The sequence below is a fragment of the Xiphophorus hellerii genome, chromosome 7 (assembly GCF_003331165.1).
Source record: "Xiphophorus hellerii strain 12219 chromosome 7, Xiphophorus_hellerii-4.1, whole genome shotgun sequence".
Classification (NCBI taxonomy): Eukaryota; Metazoa; Chordata; class Actinopteri; order Cyprinodontiformes; family Poeciliidae; genus Xiphophorus; species Xiphophorus hellerii.
The window spans coordinates 14187251-14212255 of NC_045678.1; the positions used below are offsets into that span (position 1 = coordinate 14187251).

Here is a 25005-nt window from a genome sequence, read left to right on the forward strand (position 1 = left end):
ACTGAAATTAATATTTAACAGTGGCACAGTTGGCAGTTTTGCCTTACAGTAGTAAGTTGCTGGGTTGAGATACTGACCGTATGCGTAGAGTTTGAATCTTCTCTGTGTATAATTGTTCTTCCACAATGATTTTTACCCAGTTTTCCCTAACATTGTTTATCTTTCAATTTTAAAAATTAGCTTTTTCAGCAAACAGTTGAGATTAATGGAAATTCAGGACAGCACAGTGTAACAGCGACGTGCTAAACTGGGCTGGGACTTTTCCAGGTCTGAGCCCCAACACATAAGACAGGTCTGCAACATGGGACACATCTAAAACAATTTAAATTCTTTATGCATTTCAATTCTAAATAATTAAGACAAGATTTTTTATTTTTTTTAACAATGGAAATGGTAATTGAAACTATTTTTTGTGTTTCATTGTTAACCATGTAATACCAGAGCAAAGAGCTGAAGACTTATTAATTATGCATTCATTTTTGCTCTCTTTAGTTTTTTTTCCTTAGTGACACTTTTCTCACATTTGTTGGATGCCGAAATTAGAGTGCATACCTTAGTTCGAGTATTTTGCTGCTTTTAAATTGAACTACCTTTGATCAGCTCAAAATAAAAAAAATACACTTATATGAGTCAAAATGGTACTGAATGATTTTAAGCTAAAGACAGATTCTTTAAAACACAATTTATGCTATTTGAGAGCTTTTTTCTATTTGCAAAGATGTTATCTAAATCAAATTTTAAAGGTTATGAAATTGACATTTGGGACACAGTTTTAACAAAATGCAAATTGTTATTTAAAAATCTGTTTTTAGTTAAGAATAAAGTCATCCAGTTTTGACCAGTTTTTGGATAATGAGGTAGAGCTGATGTTCAGAATCTTTAAAAGTGCTATAACTCTTTACTCAGGCTACAAAAGGATGCTGACTTCAGCATTGTTTCGTTCAGCCTCTGTCAATCATTATCAGTGATAAAGGCTTCTTCAGATAAAGACTTGTGTCAAAGCTAACGATATTAATGAAAATGTCTGTTTTAACAATCAGCAGATCTGATTGTTTGGTTTTCTTTGGATCTACGTCCATAATACCAAAATCACTTGATGATTTCTGTCCTGAGCAGCTGGGTTTTAAATGAACAATGATTTTCTGAATAGAACACCAGATCTCACAGAAAAATAAAATAAACAAAAAAAATAATAATAATAATAATAATAACCTCCTGCATTAAAGCTCTCAGGTAGTCTTGGGGACAGAACCAACTGCAGTGATATTTTCATACAAGCAGCTTCTGCATTATAATCTCTCTCTTCCGTAAGAGACACACACAGGACAGGCTGGTGTCATAGCACAATATCTGCTGAAATAAGTTAGAGAGACTGACAAACTCAGGGTTAAATTTATTGTCTGTGGCAGCAGCAGAGTTGAAATGCTTCAACTCTACTGAAGTTGAAGCATTTCAACTTCAAGTTGAAGCTGAAGTTGCTGAACTAGTATTTAGTTTATTTAGTATTCAGTTACTAAAAAAACTAGAATAATCTTTATCTAGACCGCCTGATAACAATTGTAGGGAGTTCTTTTTTTGTATTTACACTTTATATCTTTTTTATATATATAGTGCCTGGGGTTTGGAGCTGATTGCTTTGTATTTTCTATGGTTTTCAACAGGACATGTTTGTATACTTTGACAGCACTATTGATTTTTGTTTGTTTCAAAGTTTTAGTTTCGATTAACATTGCAGAGGAACACTGCAAAAGTCTTGTCTTGAAAACACACACACACAAAAAAAAACATTCAGTAAAGACCTCGCAAAGGAATTCAGAGCTGCTTCATGATTTAGGTTATCATCTTCCATTTTGCAGGTTTTTACTAAAACGTTCTTTGAAGCTGTTTGTCGGACTTCTATTGTTGGTATTTTTATTATCACAGCTCTATCTATTAGGGTTTTTTGCCTCAGTTGTTCTTAGGTCAGACTTCAACATGCTAGACAAAAAATAACCCTTCCTTAGAAAATGGTCAAATTCTGATTTAAACCCCACATACAGCAATAGTGGACAAAGACAACATCTGCAGTAATGTCATTATTTCTACATAATCACTCTTTGTCAAGTATGTGGAGATACACTTTATCTGAAAACTACTTGAAAACACCTGTTTTTACATCAAACTGTGAGAAAGCAGAGCAGAGGCATTTCAAACACTTCATTTTTACATGTAAGGATGGACACAAATATGAGCATCTTTGACTTTTGCCCATTCATAATGAAAATAAAATTGTGTAATTTTTTTAAACAACCAATATGAAAACTAGGCCTAATTTGCTCTACAAGATTAGAACAGGATTACCTAATATGTTGGTGATTTTGAGTCAGCAGGCTAGCTCACCCTATGCTGTCTGTCACTTTAGCTAACCTCATATGGAGCCAGCTGGCTTCTGCACACTATCCATGTCTTTGTGATGTACTTTAGTCGCTGGCCTTGGGTTCACAGCTGACTGTGATCTGACTAGCCCAGACAAAACCTTCATTAACAATCACTTCTCAGTTCTCACTTCTTTCATCCTATAATTAAATAAGTAAATCATGAACATCAGTTGAATAATGAGAAATTGAGTTTAATCATGTGTGTTTGTCATTTTTGTGTATTGTTGTGTCCTATCAGAGATGTCACTTCTTGTTTTTGCTGTCAAACATGAACCCTTGGCAACAAAATCTAAAGTTTTTTTATTTTTATTTGTACTGATATTTTGCATGATTCCAACATTGGTATTGTGTCAAAAGCCTTGCTTAAAATGTGATCAGAATTAGCCTTTTAATATAATTGTTCTTCAATAGGAGTGATATGTCAAGCATACTATTTTGTTAAAAGTATTGGGTCACTTTCCATTTTATTCACATGAACATGAGTGAGATCCCATTCCATTCCACAGGAAAAATGATGCATATTATATTAAGAACTCCTGAGTGTTGTTAATGCTACATATGTGCTTTGCAGCATGTTGTTAACCTGGTAAAGCTCTGCCCTCTAGTTCTCCTCACTGACTACATAATGATGCAACAAAAGCAGAAGGTGTTTTTTGATCACTTTTTTCTGAAACCTCTCTGTTGAGGCTCAGAAACATTAGATTGATGTTTATGCCTGGCACTTTCTGCCTGTATGATCACCATGCAGTCCTACCACCCACTTGTTTACAGGATGTGAAATGAGGTCAGAGGCTCATCATCATTTCTCATGTTTTGTTTTTTTATTAATTCACAGCCATATTCCTAATTGATTGTTTATGTAGGAACTATTTTAAAATTGTATGTTCAATATTATTACAGTTAAAGTTTGTAGAAAATTTCATCACGTAGAAAGAAAAAAAACAACTTTAATTTTCTTGGGGCAGCTATGGGAGTCCTGTGTCTGATGTTACGGGAGCTATAGCACCCCCTAGCGGAACCCTGGCGCTGTGACCGCTACCCTTTTAGTAAAATATCACAAAGAATTGATGTTGGAATGTTTATTCTTAATGAAATTTCATGACTGGACATATTGAACATGTATCATCCTATCCTGTTACCTAATGCTTGTGAAGGCAGTCCACATGCTCGATGCTTGATTTTATACCCAGGCGGCCATGGAAATTATTAGAACATCTGGATTCAATGATTTGGAAACAGTGAGAATAGTTTTTTGCATTACAGGTACATCTATAAAAAAATGAATAGTGTGAAAACAATTCTATCTCTTTTGTTACTCTTTTCATAAAGTGAAACTGATACAGTATATAGTGTCATTACATATAGAGTGTAATATTTTAAATCTTTACTTATTGTCATTTTAAAGATTGTGGCCTACTAGCAAGTAAATCCAAAACATTAGTGTCTCTGAAAATTACAAAAAGTATTAAGCTTCTTCATGATACTCACATTTTTTTAGATATATGAATGCATGTATTAAGGCTAAGAATGATCCCACAGTTTAGCAGGTTTTCACATCAATTGCAGCTTCTAAGTAATATTTCTTCTTTTATGGTATACAAAAAAAAATTGACAAAACAAAAAAAGTAACATGACAAAAACAAAACTAAAACTAAATGTGTCAATAGGACTTTCTAAAGTAGTAATTGCATCCTGTTCTACTTACAGTGTGCCCTAACAAATGTAATATGTGACTATGATTTTTGATAGGTTTTTTTGTCATATTTTAATAAGTAGGTGTGTATGCTGTTTGTGAGCTTGAAATTAAATAAATTAGGTAAATAGTTTGCTGGTAGTAATGAGTCATATATATTTCCAGGTTGTTCGGAAAAGAGTCACCTCTTCAGTAGCTAATCTAGCTAAGCCTTTGGCATGGACAGTACCTCAATAAATAGGTTACTAATCTCAGGGTGCCAGTTGCCATCTTTGGCATGCTGATGACATGGTAATGACCTGTCAGTAGCTATTCCGGTTCCTGCAGCCGACAGCTCCTTATTACCCAAAGTTAGCTTATCAGTATCATTGGCTAGATCAGTGGCTGTCTATAGAAATAACGTAGCATGTGCCAGCATCTCATGAGTTTTAATTTTGTCCAGCAGCCCATAAAATGACAATTATAGTAATTCCTTCCAATGAATACTTGCTTAGTGATGGATCTCAGTCATCAATCATTGCACATAGCTCAGGGTTGCATGTCTCCTTGTATTGTACTGACTATTTTCCATTATAGTCAGCAGTTTATTAAGTGTTCTTTCCTCTACCACTGTCACCAGAGTGCCCAGCTTCATGCTGACCATAGGGCCAATCCTCCAGATCAGTTTATCCAACTTGGGTGTGTCTTTCTTTGATATGCTGTTCCCCCTGCACACCAGAATGTAGAAGAGGGCACTGGCTACTGCAGACTGGTAGAACATCCACAGAAGCTTTCTGCAGATGTTGTGGCATAGCAGCCTCCTCGGGAAGTATAGTCTTCTTTGGGCCTTTCTATACACGTAATATGTTTTGTGTGTCTAGTCCAGTGAATGTGATATAACTCAGAGTGATTACAGAAGTCTAAGATATATAAGATGAAGAGGAGTAAGGGGAGCTCGGTTCCCTACGGTGCTCCTGTGCTGCTGAGCAAAGTGTCAGACTTGATGTCCTTCACCTTGCGGTACTGTGGTCTGTCGGTGAGGTAACTGAAGATCCAAGCCACCAGGCAGAGGTTCACATAAATCCTGGTCGGTTTTTACTGGAGCAGAGAGGGCTGGATTGGGTTAGAAGTGTAAAAAGTGCTCAGATGCATTTTATCTATAGTTTATAAACGTTACGCCATATCAAACTCTGTCAAGGCCACAAGAAGATTCTATATCTATATGTTTTCTGAGTCCAATTCAGTCCATGTATTTCCTTTGCTTTTTTTTCTTCCTTGTCAAAATGAGTTGAAGAGGTCTAACTTTAGACTTTTGATAAATGTCCAAAACAGAAATGTGAACACATTTTTATCCTATATCTCTATGACCAATTCAAACATTGTTTCGATTAATTTACACAAATACTCATTGTTTATTTCTATTCTTTGTCAATTTCTTAGATACACCTGTGACTTAATCCACAGCTCTGCCAATCACCTGGCAGGAACCCAATGCATTTTGGCATTTTAACATGGTGAAGATGACTTGCTGATTTTCAAAGCAATCATGATTGTTTGTGGCTCAGAGGCCAATCCCAGTATTTAAAAAATATATATATATTTAATGCATTTTTCATGCACAACTGTCTTTAGACAATTCAAAGTATGGTCTGAAAATAAGAAATATCCAATGAGTGGCAGGTGTGTTAACAAAAACACTCCATTGCTGTCAGACTTCAGAGGAGAACAAACAGACTGAACAAGGTATGTGGGCCATCTCTGGACACATAACATGTCGAGCCTTAAAGTGGATGGGCTACAGCAGCAGAAGACCACACTGGGTATGTCTGATGTTAGCTAAGACCAGGTAATTGATTGAAAATTTAACTGCAATAGGTTGGCAAATTGTTGTCAAGTAGGAAGATTCAATTCAGTTTGTATTATCTAGGTAGTATGGTGAAAACTTGGAACAAAGAACATGACAGCATGGATCTATACTTCTTTGTTTCAGTCGTTCAGGGTGATAGTGGTGAACGTGAACATGAAGCTGTCAATGGGTTCACTGTGATGCAAAGGCCTTCACAGTAAGCAGAGCTCAACCCAAAAGAGGAGAACAGGAGATTCATGTGCAGCCAACAAATCTGCAGCAGTTAAGTGATGACATGGACCAAAATCAGTATTTGAATCTATACCGCAACGAATTATGGTAGTTCTGAAGACAACAGGCTTTCTGACCCACTACTACAGCAGATGTTGCCAGTGAGTGTACGTCAGATGAAACCAACTTAGTGAAACACTGTAAAAAATCTGAAGGTGAGTGTGTACTGTATATATGTTCTGTCCCAGCTGGAAGCCTAGCACCAGCCCTCTCTATGAAGTCATTTTTCATCCAACTGCTGTAGTGCACACTGCCGAGGGACGCAACAGGGTAGGGTAGGTGTAGAGGGTGGGACGGATATCAGGTTGAAAGATTGCTGCACTGTGAAAAGAGACACATTTTTATGTCACACAGAGCTCTAATAGCCAACATTTGGTTGTTTGGACTGCTTACATTATTTAAGAGGTGCGGTGACTGTGTGTGCAGTGGTGGGATCTGACACAGGCAGAGAAACTTCATAAATAAGCCACAGGAACAGACAGTTGAAGAACTTGCTTCTGCATGTATGGTCTGGTGGATCCAGCAGCAGCCTGGGTAACTGCAGTGGGTGTTGATTCATCACTCACACAAGGCCCATCTTGCTGATAATTATCTTTGTCAAATTAATTACAAGAGTAAGTGTCAGCATGACAATGCCAATAAATTACACTCAGATGACCTTGACTAATCAACAGAATGAGCTTTTGGGCAAATGCCGGGTGCATATGGATGCTCCCCTTGTAGAAAATGTCGTCTTTAATGTTCATCTTTTTTCATGCTCATATCTATAATTCTTTCTGCCTGACTTTACCACTTTTTATTCCAATCTTATTTAATAAAAAAAGTTTTAAAAGCAAAGATGTCCATCTAAAGTTTGTGTTTTCTACCGTGTGTAATGATTAATTTTTGAAAATTTGATCAATTCTGTTACGTTTTTACTTGCAGTATTATGTGTTTTTAAAAATTTACCTTTCACAATGAATGGCAATAGCTTAAACAATTATATTTCTTTCTTTTTCTTGCTTGTCTTCAGAACAAGAGGTGAATTGTCAAACAATATACAGCAGAAACTGTATTTTCTAAATTGGTTATTTTTGTTAAGTGGCAATAAAGATGCTAGCCTCAAAGTATGTTTCTCCTAAATACAAATAAAATAGACAATGCTATTATGGAAGACACCAAATCCACATTGACTGAACTTGAAAATAGGCAGTAAAAGCACTTCTGGCCTCTTTCTTTCTAGGGTTCCTCTGTGCCGTCCATGAAAGAAGGGCTTACTGGGTAGGAAGTCATATAATCATTTAAAAAAACACTCAAAGTGCTAGAAAAACTAGATAAGTATTATTTTTTGTTTGTTTTTTGTACACATTAGAAACAAAAAGACACCACTCAAAAAGAGGAAACCACAATCAGCATATGCCTTTAATTACAACCTTTGTTCAAAAATCAGTACTATTTCAGACATTATTCATGTTTACAAAGTGTGGTGGGAGTACAATGACACTCCAGACTTGAGACATGCTGATAGCAGGTGCTGACCACCTCAGTAGCTTAGAGGGTAACACAATCTTGGAGGAGGAGAGCACCTCCAGCATGCATGGAGGGAATTCATTGTTTCATAATTAATTCATATCCTGTCATGTCCATATCTTTCATTCATTAATTTTTCATGTAACACCCTGTTCTGCTGCTATCTTGCCATCTAGAGCACATGATGCTTGCTGCATTGTGCCTGTTACACTACTCTATAATATTCCATATCTGACTTAAAAAACTGGCATAAATTATATATTTTTTTAAATTTTGCAAAAATGATTCAGTTTATTTGCAAATAACTTACATTTAATAGATGTTTGCAGGAAGTATGCATTTTAGTTATTCACATATTCCAAATCTAAGATAAAGTCTGAGCACTTTATTTTTGATTGGATAGTTACTTTATTAATAGGTCACAAAATATGATACAGTGAGTATACAACAACACTATATAAGACAAGCAGGTCCAATCCATAAAAATCTGTGCTGAAATCAAATCAGACCGAATATATTTAATTTATCTTTGCAGAAATCTCTCACAGTGGAGGGGAACAGCTTCCCTTTATTAGGAGGAAACTTGAGCAGAACAGCGCTTTATAACAGCAGCCATCTGCTGTGCCAGTGCGTACTTTTTATTAGAAAGATGAAGAATGAGAATACACTAACCAATATAACCATATCAGTTCATTCATAAATGAAACAGAGTGCCGGTAATCCTTTCCATGGAAAGATAAATTACTTAATGGCATAAGAGATTCACCAATAGCTTTGTCCAGGATACAAAATACAGCTAGTGACAGAAGTATTCAACCAGGAGTACTTTCTGCGTGAAAGTACTCCTACTCAATCTAAACTACCTTTGCATAAATGTGCTGTTAGGGAAACTTCATCACCCGGCAAAGAATGTATTATTTGACAATAATGTATCAGAAAAGATCTTGTAATTTTAGGAGTATTCTATGTTTTATTTTCTAATAGTTCCTCCTTGTTTTGTCCCATTGCTCTCTCATGTGTCTGTGCCCATTGAGTCCACTTCATTAAGCATCTTTAAATGTACTCTCCAGGTTTTGGGATATTTTGTTGTATGCGTTTATACTTACAGTATTTCATGGACTGTGGAAACTCAGTTTGGAAGACGTCCAGTATTTCAGGCAATTGATTTGACACTTTTAATGTTTCAATATTAACCGTTGCATACTAAAAGAAAATAACATATATGTGTTTCTTCTTTCAAAACTTAAATTATATAAAATAGTAGATTGAAAATTTTGTAACATTTTTGTAGTTCTAAATACTACTTTGGAATTTGCTGCTGAGTTAACATTAGAGTGAAATGTCTAAACATTTTGCTTTGACAAAGTAGCTGTTTGTGGTGGATTATATTTCACTTAGACGTCTTCTCTTCTGTTCAGTTAAGTATACATTCTCAATTTAATAGCCTCACTTAGCATGTCACTGTCGTAAATATCTGCTGTGTGGTAATTACATTAGCATGGCTTTTGTTTATCAAATTAGCAGCCTATATAAAGAGAAAGGGGTTGGTGTTAAGCTGCTGTTGATTGAATATGTCTGTCATGTATGGTTTGTACAGCTGTTTTTGTTCTGCATGGGTCATAAACAGCAAGGTCTCCTGCACTTGTAACATTAATAGAAACAAATAGTCACCTCATGTTGAGTTGTATTAGTGTTTGCTTTTTGCTGGTTTTACCTTAAACACTGCAGCCTGATGTTTTTGGAGTCTGCTGAAGTTCTATTTTCTCGCTGGCTTCTCAAGCCACCTTGGCTGAATCTGCATGTCTATTTCATGTCTGTCTTATTGCTGAGATCATTAGCTACGTTACATTTTCTCTAAATAACTGCTGTTGACATGGCTTCTATGCTTGCCAGGTACTGGCGCCTCGGGCTAGTCATTAAAAGCACATGCAGTGATTCAGTCTACACACATAGAAATGCACATTGCACATCGGACTGTTAAATGCTGCCTGCTCTGCTAGGATTGTAGTAAATATTCTACACTCATTACAAATGCTCTTTCTGTTTACTACATGGTCAATCACATCCATTCGTTGGTGCAGTGTTTAATCATGCATACTGGTTTGTTTCTGTCAGTGAGGGATGTTTTCTCTGCCTATATTTGCTACAATTTTTTTCAATTTTTTTTCCCCATTTGATTGGAAATTACCATGGAAGTGTTATGAAATGATGCTACAATAACAAAGGCTAGAATCTGAGTTTTGTCTGCAAATAACCTCCATTTGACCCCGTATAAATGACTCCTTTATTGCTTCAATTTATTATTCGTTTCATCTAGTGTAGTAATGAAACTACTGAATGATGATCTGAGCTTTACTGGACAGGATGATTTTTCCATCTGTGCACATGATTAAAATATTCAGTACTTTTTGGTTATTTTCAAAATTGTCTTTTTTTTTCTTATGTACCTGTAAAAATGCTTCTTTCATAGCTTACTTCCATTGTTCTACTTTTCGCTATTTATGGGTATTTCAGGATATTAATCAATTTATTGATATTCAGTAAACATCTATGTTGCATATTAGCAGGTATCAACTTCCTTGTTACAAGTTAGGTGTATATGTTGTCTGTGTTGGAACGTCAGCAGGCCATATCGAGAGTTTTTGTGTGGTTATTTTTGTTGCCTTGTTATAATACAAGACAAGGCAAAGCATTGGTCAATAAATGACACATTCACAAAGAAAATGCCAGACTTTACAGAGAACATAGGATCATATTATCAATCACAGTTTGTGAAGTTAACACCTACTTCGCTACATGAAGTCACATGCTGACAGCAAACAAAAAGTGCTTTGCTAGGCAATTTTGTGAGATGTTGGTAGATCCCAGCACTCACATCTTCAATTATTGAACACTCACTGAACTGACCACCCTCTGCACCACTCAACACACACATCCGCACAGTGTTTTTCTACTGCTCTTTCCTTCTCACCGTTGCAGCCAATGTGTTTTTGGTCAGGGTCATGCTCACCTCAGTTTCAAATCCTTCTCCAATTATGGTTTGCTTATTAAATTATTTGTTCAATCATTCCTCTGCCTGGTCTGCATTGTGGTTCCTTTTAGCAGCTAATTGAAAAAAATCTTATCTTCCAAGATCATAGCTATGTGATTGGAAATGAGGACTTAGTGTGGCAGGAGGTTATGTTTTATAATAAACTGAAATCCTGAGTTCCTCCTTAGTTCACACATAGCTAGAACTTTTTTCTTTTCTTTTTAGAAAAGAAAAAAATACACGTCAGGTAATTTCCAATCCCTTTGTGAAGTGATACTCCGTTTTCATAATTTTACTATCCCAAAATTCCCTGTCTTTTTTTCCTAGATTCAGAAGCTTTGTTAATTGTTTAATAGATTGCTGCAATGGATTTATGTTTGTCATTTTAAACATGTTCAGGAAACATGTGAGTTTATTAAAAACTGAAGTGTCATCTTTGCAGGCGGTCCCTTCAGCGGTTCTTTACAAGAGATGTTTCTTTCAATAATTTCTGATCCTAACACAAGAGAAACTGATCTTCCTTTCCTAATGTCTCATTGAGGTTAAAGCAACATGACGACTCAGGGGGCAAATCAATTATGCAAGCATGCTTTTTGTTCCTTGTTTTGATTTTTCACACTAATTGTTGCTCTTATTGTGAAATAATTCTGGGCCTCTTTTGGTGTGAATTTATTTCAGTCTATTTTAGAAAAGTGAATAGAAGTTGGGGCCTAATTAAAAAGCTTAAATGTAGTGAACATATTTGTTTATACTAAAGAGATGACTTCCGTGACCCTGTGCATTTTTGTGTGTGGTTGTCATGCACTGCGCCATAGGTTAAAAAGGAATTACCTTCTGGTATTCTGTGCCCTTCCTGCTTCTCTGTCAGCAGTTTAAGCCGCAAGTCCAGATAAAACATCGAAGACAAGGCAATGACAAGACAGGGCCATCCAGGGCCACTTAAAGCCAATAGTACAGGGCAGAATATAAGGCCTTCCATCAGCTACAATGATATTAGCCTAATTGTAATGAAATAATCTAATTCAGGAGCCAGCTGGGCTCACCTCTGCAGGTCACCAACATGTGAGCACAGCAGTGGAGAGCAAGGGGAAAGAGTATGTTGTGGCAGCATTTTGTAGCATGGAATTTTCCGATAACCAAACTGATATGCAGTATGAGAGATAGATTAGAGTACCAACACAATTTTATTACAGAGAAATCTCATCTCTCCTTTGGAGGGTTTTTACCACAAGAAAGAAGTAAGTCAGATATTTTGTGGTGGAATGTCAGATATTTCCATGATACACACTTCTACATGTCTAAGTTAGTTTTACAAGACTTTGACATAGAGGAACATGTTTTCAGAAGGATTTGGATTCCCTGTAGTAAATTAGCTTTGCTCATCTACAACCAAATCTAATATGCATTTTCTTACAGTGACATAAAGTGTTCCATATTCTTAGCAGATTTATACAATTTTGCTCTTTTTTTTTCTTGTTTTTTACATCAACAAACTAAATTCTAATGTCAAGAAACGTTAATGTGAGTAAATACAAATTTCTGACTTGCTTTCCTCCGCAAAATTGTTCTAATTAATCCAGACTGGAGAATTTTTAAAAAGGACTTTCTGTGAAATGTCTATGTGCCTCAAAACAAATTAGCAGCAGCTTCTAAGTTTGGATTTCTTTTTCATGTTACCATTGAGCAAAAATTTTCAGTAAGTCACAGATTTAAAGTTTGACAAAATGCACAAATTCCCCTATTACAAGGTGTGTGTAGGATATTTGTTCATCTAAATGATTAATGGCAATTGTTAGCTTTGTATTAATGGCCACATGGTTATCCCTTAAAGTTAAACTGGTAAAAAATAACTTAACCCCTTTCATTTTATTCTTTTATTATTCTTTACAAAAAAAAGTTTTGGGTTCTTTAAAATAGCAAGTCCTGTTTAATTTATTGTGGACTTTGAAAATTTTAAAAGTATTAACACATCTCTAGTTTGAGTGATCATAAGTGCAAACTAACATTTTTGAATAGTGGACAAAGTATGAAGCTTTGTAAAAATTAACAGCATTTAAATAACTTAGTTTACATGTTAGAATGTTTTTTGATAATATAAATATGTTTAAGGTTCATGTGTTAATTTAGACTTTAGGATATTGACTCAAATCCAAAGCATAATTTGCAGCAACCCGACAGGCTGTCCAGACAGATTGGATCAGATATAAGTCTCTCTTCAGAGACTTAAGACTTAACTAAGACTTTAAAGAATTTGGAGATGTCTTGAAGTAAGAAAACATTTCTTCAGAAAATATCCTCTTTACACTAATTTCTAAGCCTATGATTTGTTAAATTAACATTGTTTTGCCTCTTACAAAAAATAAGGAAATTAAATTAGAGGATTTTTATGAATCGTATTTTTTTTTATCTGAAGGATCAAAAGGCTGTTTTCTTTTTCAGAAAGCCCTGGCTACCATTTGGCAGATGAAATGAGGCCTTTACATCAAACAGTCTTATGTCACACGCTGACATTTATCCCTGATTTTTATGGCTTTGTTTAAATGTGAGGTTTGTCTCAGTTCTGATCTGCTTCACTTTGTTTGATTTTGATGCTTTTTGAACTCGGTTGTTCTCGATCTGCCTTCATGCTTACCTGTTGTTTTGAAATACTTCCCATAAAAAATATAAAGAAAATTATTTTGTACTTTTACAACATTATGTTAGAGGAAGTACAGAATGAACAGGAGAAAAAGACAGGAATATGAGCATGTGTGATAAGGGGAATAATCTGACATTATTGATTGGCTAAGAGAAACCAAATCAGGATATGAAACAAGAGCCCTATTTACACAGGATAACCATTATCTAGGAATCCCAACAAATAAATACATTATTCCCCAAAGTCTGCATTTTATATGGCGCATTCGCAAGGGATAACCAAATACTGAGATTTTGCTGAAATTTACAAACATCTCCTGGATATGATGTTAACATGCTATTTCGCGTCGACTCGTTGAATGATGTGAGTTGATGTTCCATAGCTTGGTGATTTGTTACTTATTCAAACAGAAGAAAATGATTCTTACAACACAGTGCAATGCATGACGTGAGCCGCCATTTGCATTTGATTTTGCTCCTTATGTTCAACCTGTTCGTGTCAAACAGGTTTTGCTGCGGGTCAAAAGGGTTTCAATGCACTCCAATGCAGCCTCCATTTTTAGCTAAAAGCAAGTAAAAATGCACCCAAGAAAACAAAAACGGCCTAATTGCATTTCTGATCTTGCCCATTTCTGTCCAAATAACAGAGATTCACATTAGATTAGTATTATCACAGGGCCTCAGAGTTCAGCTAAAGTTTAATTCACTGTATTGTTTTAATCCTCCCTCGGTTTTAGCGTGATGCTCAAGAGGAGCGTGGACAATATCACAGTCGAACAGCAACTTGGAAAAAGCGCACACAGGGTCAATGTTACTTTGCCAGACTGTACACAGAGTAAATAACTTGTAGGATCTAAATGACCCCATGTCTTAAAACTGTGAGAGGGTTGATTATTAAGGTTGTGTTGGACTGTATTTGAATCTAAATTACACTGTGATTAAATTTAGACTGCATTAGAATAAATAGTACTGATCTGAAATTAATTACGGTTTCAGATGGATGTGAATTTAGACAGGCAAGAAGATCCTGGGTTTCAATCAAGTCATGGGCCTCTCAGGAAGAAGTTTGATTGGTCTCAGGAGCATGTGTGGGTTTTTCTGTCTATCTGACATGAACACCATGCCCTCAAGTTTGTTTTCCTGAGATTCTTCTGAATAATGAAATGATACTGAATACTAAAGAGAAGTTCTCCTTGACTCTCGATCTGGTTAACTTGACATTGTACTGTTCACTGTTGACCCCAGTCGTTCACACAAAACAAAGACTCTGAGCTCTTGCCATGAATAGATCTCAGTTCTTTAAACACAAAATGCAGAAGATATTGCCACAGAGTAAAGTTAATTATAAAAATAAGGCTGGTGTTACAAAGTTATACCTTAAAAAGCACTAGATCTTTGTGAAGTCACCATTTAAATGAAAGACTACTTATTCTAACATTAGACATTATTTTACAGCTTATTGAGTGATTGTATTTGTGTTTACCGCTTTATGTTGATTTCTTGGTATTGTCATATTTTTGTTGAATAGGTTTAACTCTTTTTCTAAGATTGACTCTGAGTTGCCTCAGATTCCCTGGGATATAAGATAAACTAAATGTAATTAAAACTGAAGCACTGACATGAACGTACACATTTTTATCTGAGTGCATATTCAACCTCACAAGTATAGCAAAATGCATGCTAATGTGATAGAGGGTCTATGTTCAGTTGTGCTGTTTTGCATGTTATAAATGACTCCCAGCAGGTGCCAGCTTGCCTTTCAGTCCTCCAAGGACTTCTCAAAAATTATTGGTTAATTGCTGCAAATGATAATACCACACAACGAGGGGAGCACCTAATCACATGCTTAAGAATAAGGCACTAACCAAAAATAATTTGTCTCTTCTTCATCATTTGCAGAGGATCATAAGCTAATGCATTTTGATGTTATTTGCATGGCTGGATTAAAAGGCCTGCTTTTTTTTTTATTTGTTTTTTTTTTTTTTCATTTGTGAGCACAAAGTTTCTGGGTCTAAGCACAAACTCACTGTATACTTTACTGAGTACACCTTGATATTATAAGGTCAGACAAACTTTAACTTAACGGCATTGGAGCATCATGCATTTATTGTAGATTTGCCAGTTTCACCATATGCCAGATGTGGTGTAACTGTGGAGGGCACTGGTGTAAAACCCATGGTTGTATTCAAGAAGCCAACCTAAAATATTGTGCATTTTCCACATATGATGGGTACAAAAGTTGTAATTGTCTGCCTACAAAGAAAAAAAAAAGATCCCTTAGAAATAATGAATATTTATTACATTGAAACAATCCAAACAAAATGTGTTTTATGAACACACTGATTAAACAGTGAAACAGCATGGAAAACACATTTTCCCAGTTGATATATCTTGAGCTACTACCAGATTACTGCACCCAGATTAAGGTATACTGTTGGGAAGGAAACTCTGTACAAAGCCTACAGCATGATCCCCTGGGATCATTCCCATTGTGCTGGAAGGTCCCTTTCAAGATGGGGTGAGATTTCTAACAGACAGATTATCTGGGGACAACAGGCAGCCACTTCTTTCATTCAAATTTTTATAGGAGCAGGTGCAGGAAGTGAATAATGCAGCAGCATATAGAACCTGGCAATTGATGTACCCGTCTGTCCTGGCACACAGGGGAATAGTCCCTCTCCATGTAGTAAAAGAGAGAGCATTATGCTATCTCCCAAGAGACTGACGGGTCAGCTGGGACCAAAGCAATGTCATACACAACCTCTGGTTTTAGCCTGTGTTGCTAAAGGAGGAATTCCCCTTTTGGGAAATGTATTTGCTCGGGGGTGACAAAGCCTTTGTGGGTTGGTCCCTTGTTTTGCCCATGTTATGAAAAAAGTCCTTGCCCTTAACTCTGTGTAAGTCTTGATCCACTCATACTGTTGCTGTGCAGGGCTGTGAAAAGAGTAAATGATACATACCTACCACCACTCACTTTCTGGTTTCAGGATAATTAGCTTTGGTTTAGACTGTCCTACAAATATTTCTGAATGCATGTCCATTTCAGGAAAACATCTGCAATGGTTCTAAGATAAATCTGTTGACCTCATTGACTTTAAACACTTTGTTGGGTTCAGCCTTTGCATGTATGAGAAATTCTCTCAACTCAATGTGGATAAAGCAAAACAAAAAATAAAGCGCATCTAGTTCATTTCATTGTTTTTTTTTTACTGAGACCTTGCATATATGTTGTTTTTTTTTAGAAAAAAGAAAATTGTTGTGTTGTGTTTTTTAAATGCTTGATTTTTGTCTCAGGGTGCAGTTTTGCAGCAGTTGGCTTTTTATATCAAGATTTTATAAAAGTGCTTCTTTATGTCATATTTTACGCAGAGTCACCACTGTATCGGCTCTAAAAATAGACGTTAGCCTTCTGAAATCTGTGCCGTGCACCTGGTGATACTGTGTTTCAGAGAGGATGTTGGGTAATACCTCAGTATTGACTGACAAACTGATGACTGCCCAGCAACAAGCACATTCATTAAACAGTGGATATTAGGATCAACAGGATAACTGCACAGCCTCGTGTGAATCAATAGCTCTAAAGGTCATGACGGTGTATGAACGTGGCATAAATGCGTATGCGTGTGCGTGTATGTGAGTATCATCCAAAAAAACATTTCCTAACTCATCAATATCCTCTCACCTCTCTGTCTTCCACCTAGATGGTTTATAAGCCCTGGCTGTGTTCTCAGTACTTCCAGACCACCCAGATACACTGCAGCAATCGAATCCCCTGTGGCCAGTACTGCCTGGAGGTTCAACAGCGTTGCCCCTTTGTCCTCCCTGACAATGATGATCTCATTCATGGAGGCAGCCCAAGTTTTGTATGCACAGGTAAAATTTACTTACCCCCTAATATGCAATTCAGTTTTTTTGGTCTGTTTTACCAATGTGCATATTTGTGTTTGCAAATTTATTGTTGTGTCAAAACATGCAACTACAGTCTTTATAAAACACTTACATCTTGCTCTTGCTGTTTTTATGCAGCAGTTTGCCGAAGTACTAGCCTAGTGTTAGTATGTTTTGCACAGTTAAGGTCAAAATAATTACTTCCCTGGATGAAATCACAGAAAAAAGCTCTCTATTTCCTTGGAAATGACCATAATAAAACGTCTCATACTTGCATTGCCTCCAGAGAAACCAAGACTAAATCTTTACAGTTTTGTATATGTTCCATGTATCTTATTGAAGTGTTTAATTGTAACTAGAAAACTGAAAAGTGTGCAATGTGCAATAGTGTGGCCTCTCTGTGTAAATAGTGTTAAAACAAATGGCAACATAGTTCCATTGAACTGACTGCACACAAAACGTGCAGAATAAAATAGTTATTTTGCTTCAGACACAAATAGCATTTTAGCAGGTCACACAACACAGTCAGGTGTCAAGCTGCTGCAGCTATAGCCTATCTCTGTCACTGTGAACCTCATTATAAAGAGTGAAAAAAGCTTAGATTCTAAGAGGAAATCAAGACACAATCAACAAAATAATTTACAGCTGGAATACAGTTTTCCAAGCTGGCCCTCAGAAAATAGATGTTACCGTCAAAAACTGACCCTGCAAATCAAAGCTGTGTTTCACCAGGGATGAAGCTACCCAATCAGAGCTACAGGTGTTTTACCAGAACCAATCATTTAAAAATACCGTAATCTAAACCCATGAGCTAAAACCTGGTGTCAGACTAGGACACCACTTCTTTAAAACATTAACAGGATTTTAGCATATCTAGTTTCTTATTGCTATTTTAATATCCCACCAGATATGCTAAGAGTTTTATTGGTGACAAATACCAGTATACAAAATCAGCGGTTCACAGCTGTAAGAAAAGTTTTCTTTATCGCCACACACACAAAGCCAGCTTTCACGCACCATGCAAAGCCATGTTACTGTAAAACTCTGCTCCTCTTGTGTGCTACTGTGACATTGTGGGGTTCTATTTCTTAGCTTATGCTGCCTCCTGGTGGTCATGTGGAGAAACACATTTGTGGGTGTTTTCAGATCCGATCTATGAAAATAAGCATATTTGGCTGCATTTGGTGGTTTGAACATGAGTGTTTTGCTTTATCATGTTTTATTAAAATAAACAAAGTAAGGCTAAAATTCAGTGTTTGAAATATTTTTAGCTGCCATCCAAGTCTAATAGTTACTTAAGTAAATGTAGCTAGATACTACTCACCTCTGAATGTAGTGCTAGCCTTTGATGAACTTCAGTCTGTGGTGGTGAGCATAAATCCAAATGTAAGAGTGAAAATTCAGGCTTTCCACTGTTTGTAGAATTTGATCTCCATATTCATCTGCCTTGCCATGCCTTCCAATGATCACAAGCATTTTTTTCCATGGAGAAAAATGCTTCCCCTCTCTATCACACTGGATTTTGAGAAGATTTTGGAAGCTTTTCATTTGCCAAAAAAAACCCCATAAAAAATCCAGTCAATATCAGACTGTTATTTTGCAAAGGTTTTGACAAGCAGTACACCGTCTTGTATAAAAATAAAAATGATTAAGTCTTTAAATTGTCTCCTTTATCTTATCTAAAAACATCCAGGGTTGCTGGAAGTATACCCATCAGGTGTTGACCCAAATGCAGAGTGCTGTGATGTGCGGTGGGATTCAAAAGTGGACAACCGTTCCAGAGGGACCCTAAAAAGAACTCACCCGCCATGCCAGCATCGTACCTCCCTCAGCTCCTCGGCAGCCTGCAGACTGTGTAACAGCCGGCTCAAACTCTGCCTGCTGGTCCTGGTCCTCCTACACACTGTTGCCAGCCTCACTGCATCCCACAATGCAACAGGACTGGGCTTCCCCACCTTCACGCCTCTGGAGGAGAGCCCCGCCAACGAGGAGTGATGGAGCAGCTGAGTGGATATGAGGTCGCAGAAGGTGGGGGTGGGGGATTCCCTCACCATGGCAACCAGCTTGGAAAAATACGACGACGGTTGATGCGAACAGCTGGAGCTGTGTGCCTGTAGACATACTGCAACACTTTATGACAAACAAAAACACATGGGATGCTTTGAGATGAGAGACGCTTAAATCAATCAAAACATAAACTAAAGAAACAATCTCCCACAAACTAAGGGATTCAAGCTGTCCCTTTGGTAGAAAAAAGGGACAATGCCACAACCTTTGTTGAGCGGGAAGGTCAGCTTCCTCGTGGCTGAGTTTCTCTACGCTTTTTTACACTGTGTTCCAATTATTGGTTTCTGTTGCACTGGCTGACTATGGAATAACATAATCATATTCTTTCTCTAATGTTCATTATTCGTCTCTTTCGTGGTTCCCTCATTCAGGAACAAGATGATTCCTCTAAGTAAGACAGAAAATGTGAAAAAACAAATTAGCAGCAAGTATGTGTGTGTGAGAGAGAGGAAGAGAGTGAGAGAGCGAATGAGCGGATGTTGCTATGCCAAAAAGTCTACTTAAAAGGCTAATGGTTTCATGGAGAGCCCCTCAGATTTTCTCTGCTCCTCCATGGGGGTTTGGTCATATTCCTGTTAGGATTTCTTTGGGTTTTAATGTGGTTCTGACTTCCATTAAAATGCATTTGTTCGACTAAGGCTTACAGGCCTCCTTCTTACTTAGTTTTGCGAGACAATATTCACCAGATAACACAATTTAGTATCAAAATACTATTTTGTGTTCCATTAAAAGCAAACACTGGGCTCAGGAAAGTTTTCTAATACTATTTAAAATGTTTCCTTAACTAACCATTGATTTTCTTATGCTGACTTTAAAGACACTTAATTTTCTCTAAACCTAAATGAGGAAAGTGAAATTTGACATTCCCTTATGGTGAAATCTCAAATGTTACTTTGCGATTACAATCAGTTAAGTTTTTTTTTTTATTCAAAATTCAGACACCTTTATTTTTCTGTATCTATTATCTATGTTATTTTTCAAATGTGAGTTGGTGAACAAAATAGTTTAATTTTGGTACACTTTATTTAACCCTCGTACTACCCAATTTTGACCCCACAGGTTTTTTTTACAAGTTTTACTCATAAAAAAACGTGTGCGTGGTTCAGCGGGGTCTCACTGACCGCACATGAGCTTTTACAAGCTTTTTTTTTGTGTGTGTGTATGTGGTTTTAATAATTAACTGTCTTACAGGACAACCCTTGACCCCCGTTTTCCTGTTGTCTGAAGACTACATTTGCAGCGCTCCTCCTGAGCATCGCACTACACCTAAGACTGTGATAGGGTTAAATTATGAATACACACAGTGAGCCTCCCTCCCCCAAAGAAATAAAATAAATAAGAAATACTTGCTCTGAACAGTGAATATTCAGAAACAAAAAAAATAAATAAAATGTATTTAGGTCAGGCTTGGTTACCCCATTTCATCTACCCTAAAACTTAGCACCATTGACGATTTTTATATTGGCAGTTGCCCAGGGTGGCATTATGAAGGGGCACATCTATATAATAAAATATAAAAATATTGATTTTTTAGCTTTCTATTGATTTGTGGATGTGTGGATTTGGGGGAGTTGGTACCACTATTCAACAGTCGCCTCCTGCTCGATGCACTGCATTTTCTTCCACCTCAAGAACACAAAAAAAAGAGTTCCTCCATTTTATATGTTGAGGGGGGCAGTGCCCTGGGCATAAATTGCCCAGGGTTCTATTTATGCTTGATCCGTCTCTGCCAAAAACAAAAGTACTAGATTTGAACATCTTAGAGATTTTAACCCCAAGCCCTATTTCATTCAAGGACAACATGATGGCTGGATGTTATATTAATCGCTTTGCACAACTAGCAACTAACACAACTAACTCTCATTCAGGTTTGTTAAATTATAATTTGGCTATCTGCCATGATGTGTAGCCTTTGCTCATCTCTAAACACAAAGGCAGTTTCAATCAGTTTACCTCAGTTAAGATGGAGCATGGGGGCTCTGCAAAAAGAGGCTACTTGTATTGTCAGAACCACATTTAATCCCAAATCACATCCAGTAGCATGCCCACTGTTTGTATTTCTTTACTTTAAGCATCACAGATTCCATTATGTAAAGGGCTTATTATGAAATACCGAACAAACATTGTCATTCATACAGTCAGACACATTTAAAAGTCACTTGTTTTACTGTTTGCTTGCCAACAGAGAGGATGACAATGTCTCATTATTATTTTCACAGAAATTCATTCAACTTCAGTGCAAAAGGCCTTTTTTTTACTGCAATTGGAAATCAGGAGCAGAAACAAACGCAGAGAAAGGAGCATGTCACTGTTAATGAACGCTCAAGTCAGTTCAGTTTACTTATTTATTAAGCCTGGGATGTGTGAGCTTTAGAAAGAAATGGTGTGACCTTAAGGGCTGACCTCTTTCCTTAGTTCTGTTTCTATTGTGTGTCTCTTTGATTAAAGTGGCTGGAAGATCAGGTATCTGCTAAAAGCAAGGAGATGTTGCTGGATACATTTATTTTCGCATTCCAGGTTGTTTATTATATGAAATGTTCTGTCCAGAATCTGATGTCATCAGGTTATAACATTACATGGTGAATTTACTTCCATCTTTATTCCATCTATGTCAATATATATTTATATACTGGCTTATCTTTAGATTTGCTGCTCAGACCTTGCACCATATTACTCTTCACTATTCCTGTTTGCATGAAAAGCTCCCCATCCACCCATCCTGGTTTAAGTTGTCTACATTCAGTGACAAAAATGCTGCTATGCCAGGGGCCACAACTAGATGAGAGATATATTTATTCTTTTATATTATCGCTGCTGCTGGAGGCCTACAGTACGAGAACTGTTAGATATACAGGAATCAAAGATGGTTAAGCTCTGGGAGATTTTTTATTTTTTTTACCCCTTAACTTGTGGGTAGAAGGGTGCTGCTGCTGCTATGTCTGTACCTCTGTATATATTTTATTTATTATTTTTTTCAGTTTAGGTTTTCAGTTATTCATTTGTTCTGAGCTAATTGCAAACATCTTCACATTGGGGTTGCTAGATAGATATTACTAAAAAAAGTTGTCTTCAGACTGCAGGGATCTACAATACTATTAGATTTTGCACCGCAGCCCTGCACTCGCATGAAATATACATTTCAAGAATTACTTTTGACAATAGTGTCATACTCAAATTTCTCTTTTTTTCTTTGCTCTCCCCAGTCTGAAAAAAAATCTAAAATCTTACAAAATTAAGTAAATAAGATCGGAGGCCTGAGTGAAAGGAAAATGAGCTTCATCTAGTACCAAGGTTAACCCTGTTTTGAGTAACATGCTGCAAATTCACATCCTAATTTTCACATCTGAAGAAAAGATTCTCAAGATTCTCACTTGTTTGTAGAATCACTCAGTTAGAAATGCATTTGATACATCACACAAACTTTATGTTGCCAACGTTTAAAGTACAAGTAGGAGATCCAATTTAAGTGACTTGCAAGAATTGGTGGTTTTTGATATGGACAATATGACTTACCACACAGAGTGTCATTTTGACAGGGCAGCAAAAACACAAAAAGTTGTATATGCAGCTCTGGAAAAAAATGATCAGTTTCTCTGAATTTACTTTTTATAGGAAGATGTCTGAGTAAAATGGACATTGTTCTTTTATTCTATGAACTACTGACAACATGTCTCTGAAATTCCAAGCAAAATTGTCGTATTTATTTAGAAATCAATATTTGGTGGAAAAAAACATGAGGTTTTCAATGAGGTTCAGTGCAGTGGACTCTTATTTTTTTCCAGAACTGTATATACAAAATTTATAAAACTTTTACACATTGTGTTTATACATAAAACAAAAATGGAAAGGTCATTTTTCTAGAATGACTCCCCCATTGATAATTTGCACATCCTGACAATGAGGAATGGGCCCCATCTGTGTTCTGCACTGTGCAAACACTGACTGAAAATATGTCTGGACAATCACTGATCACACAAAATGTCATGTTCGACAGGAGCAAAGGAACAGACTCTGCACCTCTCTCGACAGCTAAGAATATATAAATAAATAATAAACAAAGCTTCAGTACGAATATACAAATACGATGGGACTAAAAATAATTGGAAAACAGCTGCCTGGTTTGATCTGTCTCGGTTTTAGATGTGACATTTGAATGTTAGATTCAGAAATGAATGAAAACAATAAGAAAGCATGCCTGGATGCCTGGCCTGGGCCAGATACTGTAGTGGGAGGAGGAAAGTGATCAGATATGGCACCATTCTTGCAAGTGAGTTAACTTTATCAGTTATGTTAACAGGCATGCTTGAGATGCATCATAGTTCTAAACATAGACATGGAAAGCATGTTTGTATTATGCATCTTCATCGTTGTTGCATGGATTTGAGTGCCGTCGATAGGTGGTCCCTTTAACCCAATCCTTTCATGCATAAACATCAACTGTTTTCATTTTGACATGCAAGAGTTTTTCAAACAATAAAATTAATTGAATCATTCTTTGTTGGTCATGTTGGTCATGGAGGCATGCATGCAACAAGTACTTCTTATTTTCAATGTATGTTTAGTTCTGTCAAAATTATAAGGCTTTTCACTTAAAGAAAACAGTGTAAGCTCATTTAAATCCAGTCTTCATCCATGGAAATGGTCTGTAGCAGCTGTAGGCGACGCTCTTGTCATCTTCCATCACATACAAACAAAATTTCTGTGGTTTGTTCCTACATATTTAAACTATTATTGCCTGTTGCCCTCAGCTCAAGTGAACCCATTCAAATGAACACAAATGTTTCACTTTCTCTGTCTTTACAGCGGTTCCTTTCTCTTTCCCGTGGATCTATGCAGAAGCTCATTTCCTTTTTTTGGTTGTAATGGTGTTCCTTAGTATGCTGAACAATGTATGTCTCTCCTTGTCTTATTTAAGTTACTGCCTTGTTACTTTCTTCTTCTGTTTCTTTGATTTGAGCGTCTTAAATCACTGATGTTTGAAGACAGTGTGGCACAGTTAGACCAACAGATTTCACCCTCAGCACCACAGCCTTTTTGTGAAAGACTGTGGTTCTCTGTGTGTGAAGGTAAAAAGTTTATTATTCTAGAGATGAAAAAGGCTCAAATGCATATAGAACTACCATTGCGATTATGATTATTATTACTATTATACTACCAGTATATTGTAATATTATAGATGCTTTAGTTCAAGTAACTTCTTTAATTTTTTTTACAAACAACTTTGAGATGAATGATTTATAAGAGTCTCATAGGTCATGATCTTTTTGAAAAGTATGAAAACTACTGCTACAATTACTAAAATTGTGTTCTAATGAAAATAAATACAAATATAATGATACTGTTCTAACTTTGTTGTACTTTTGCATGGTGTGCCTTGAGACTGAATGTCAAAAAAGTGTTCACAGTGTAAAAACACGTTACATCAGCAACACAAAACTGATATTAACATCTTCATAATCCGATAAAGTGAAACATTTTTTTCACAAAACCTAAGAAGTTATACAGATATGTTATAGATGAAGGTTTTGCTGAAAATCTCCACTACAGTTCAGCTTGTGACTACATTCTGGAAATGTTATGTTCAACAAAGGCATTGGTGCTCAGTATTTTCTAGAAGCTAGAATAAACAAACACATTTACATATTCA

At 36.4% G+C, this 25005-nt stretch overlaps 1 protein-coding gene across 1 annotated transcript in view; it reads left to right on the top strand.

Annotated features, from left to right (window-relative positions):
- nalf1b (NALCN channel auxiliary factor 1b) overlaps positions 1-24705 on the top strand; it is a 91914-nt gene extending 67209 nt beyond the window's left edge. The window contains exons 2-3 of the mRNA XM_032568253.1: positions 17105-17276; positions 18985-24705. Coding sequence (XP_032424144.1) covers positions 17105-17276; positions 18985-19286 — 474 coding nt within the window. The 3' untranslated portion in view covers positions 19287-24705. The remainder of the gene's footprint in view (positions 1-17104; positions 17277-18984) is intronic.
- The last annotated feature ends 300 nt before the right edge of the window (positions 24706-25005 follow it).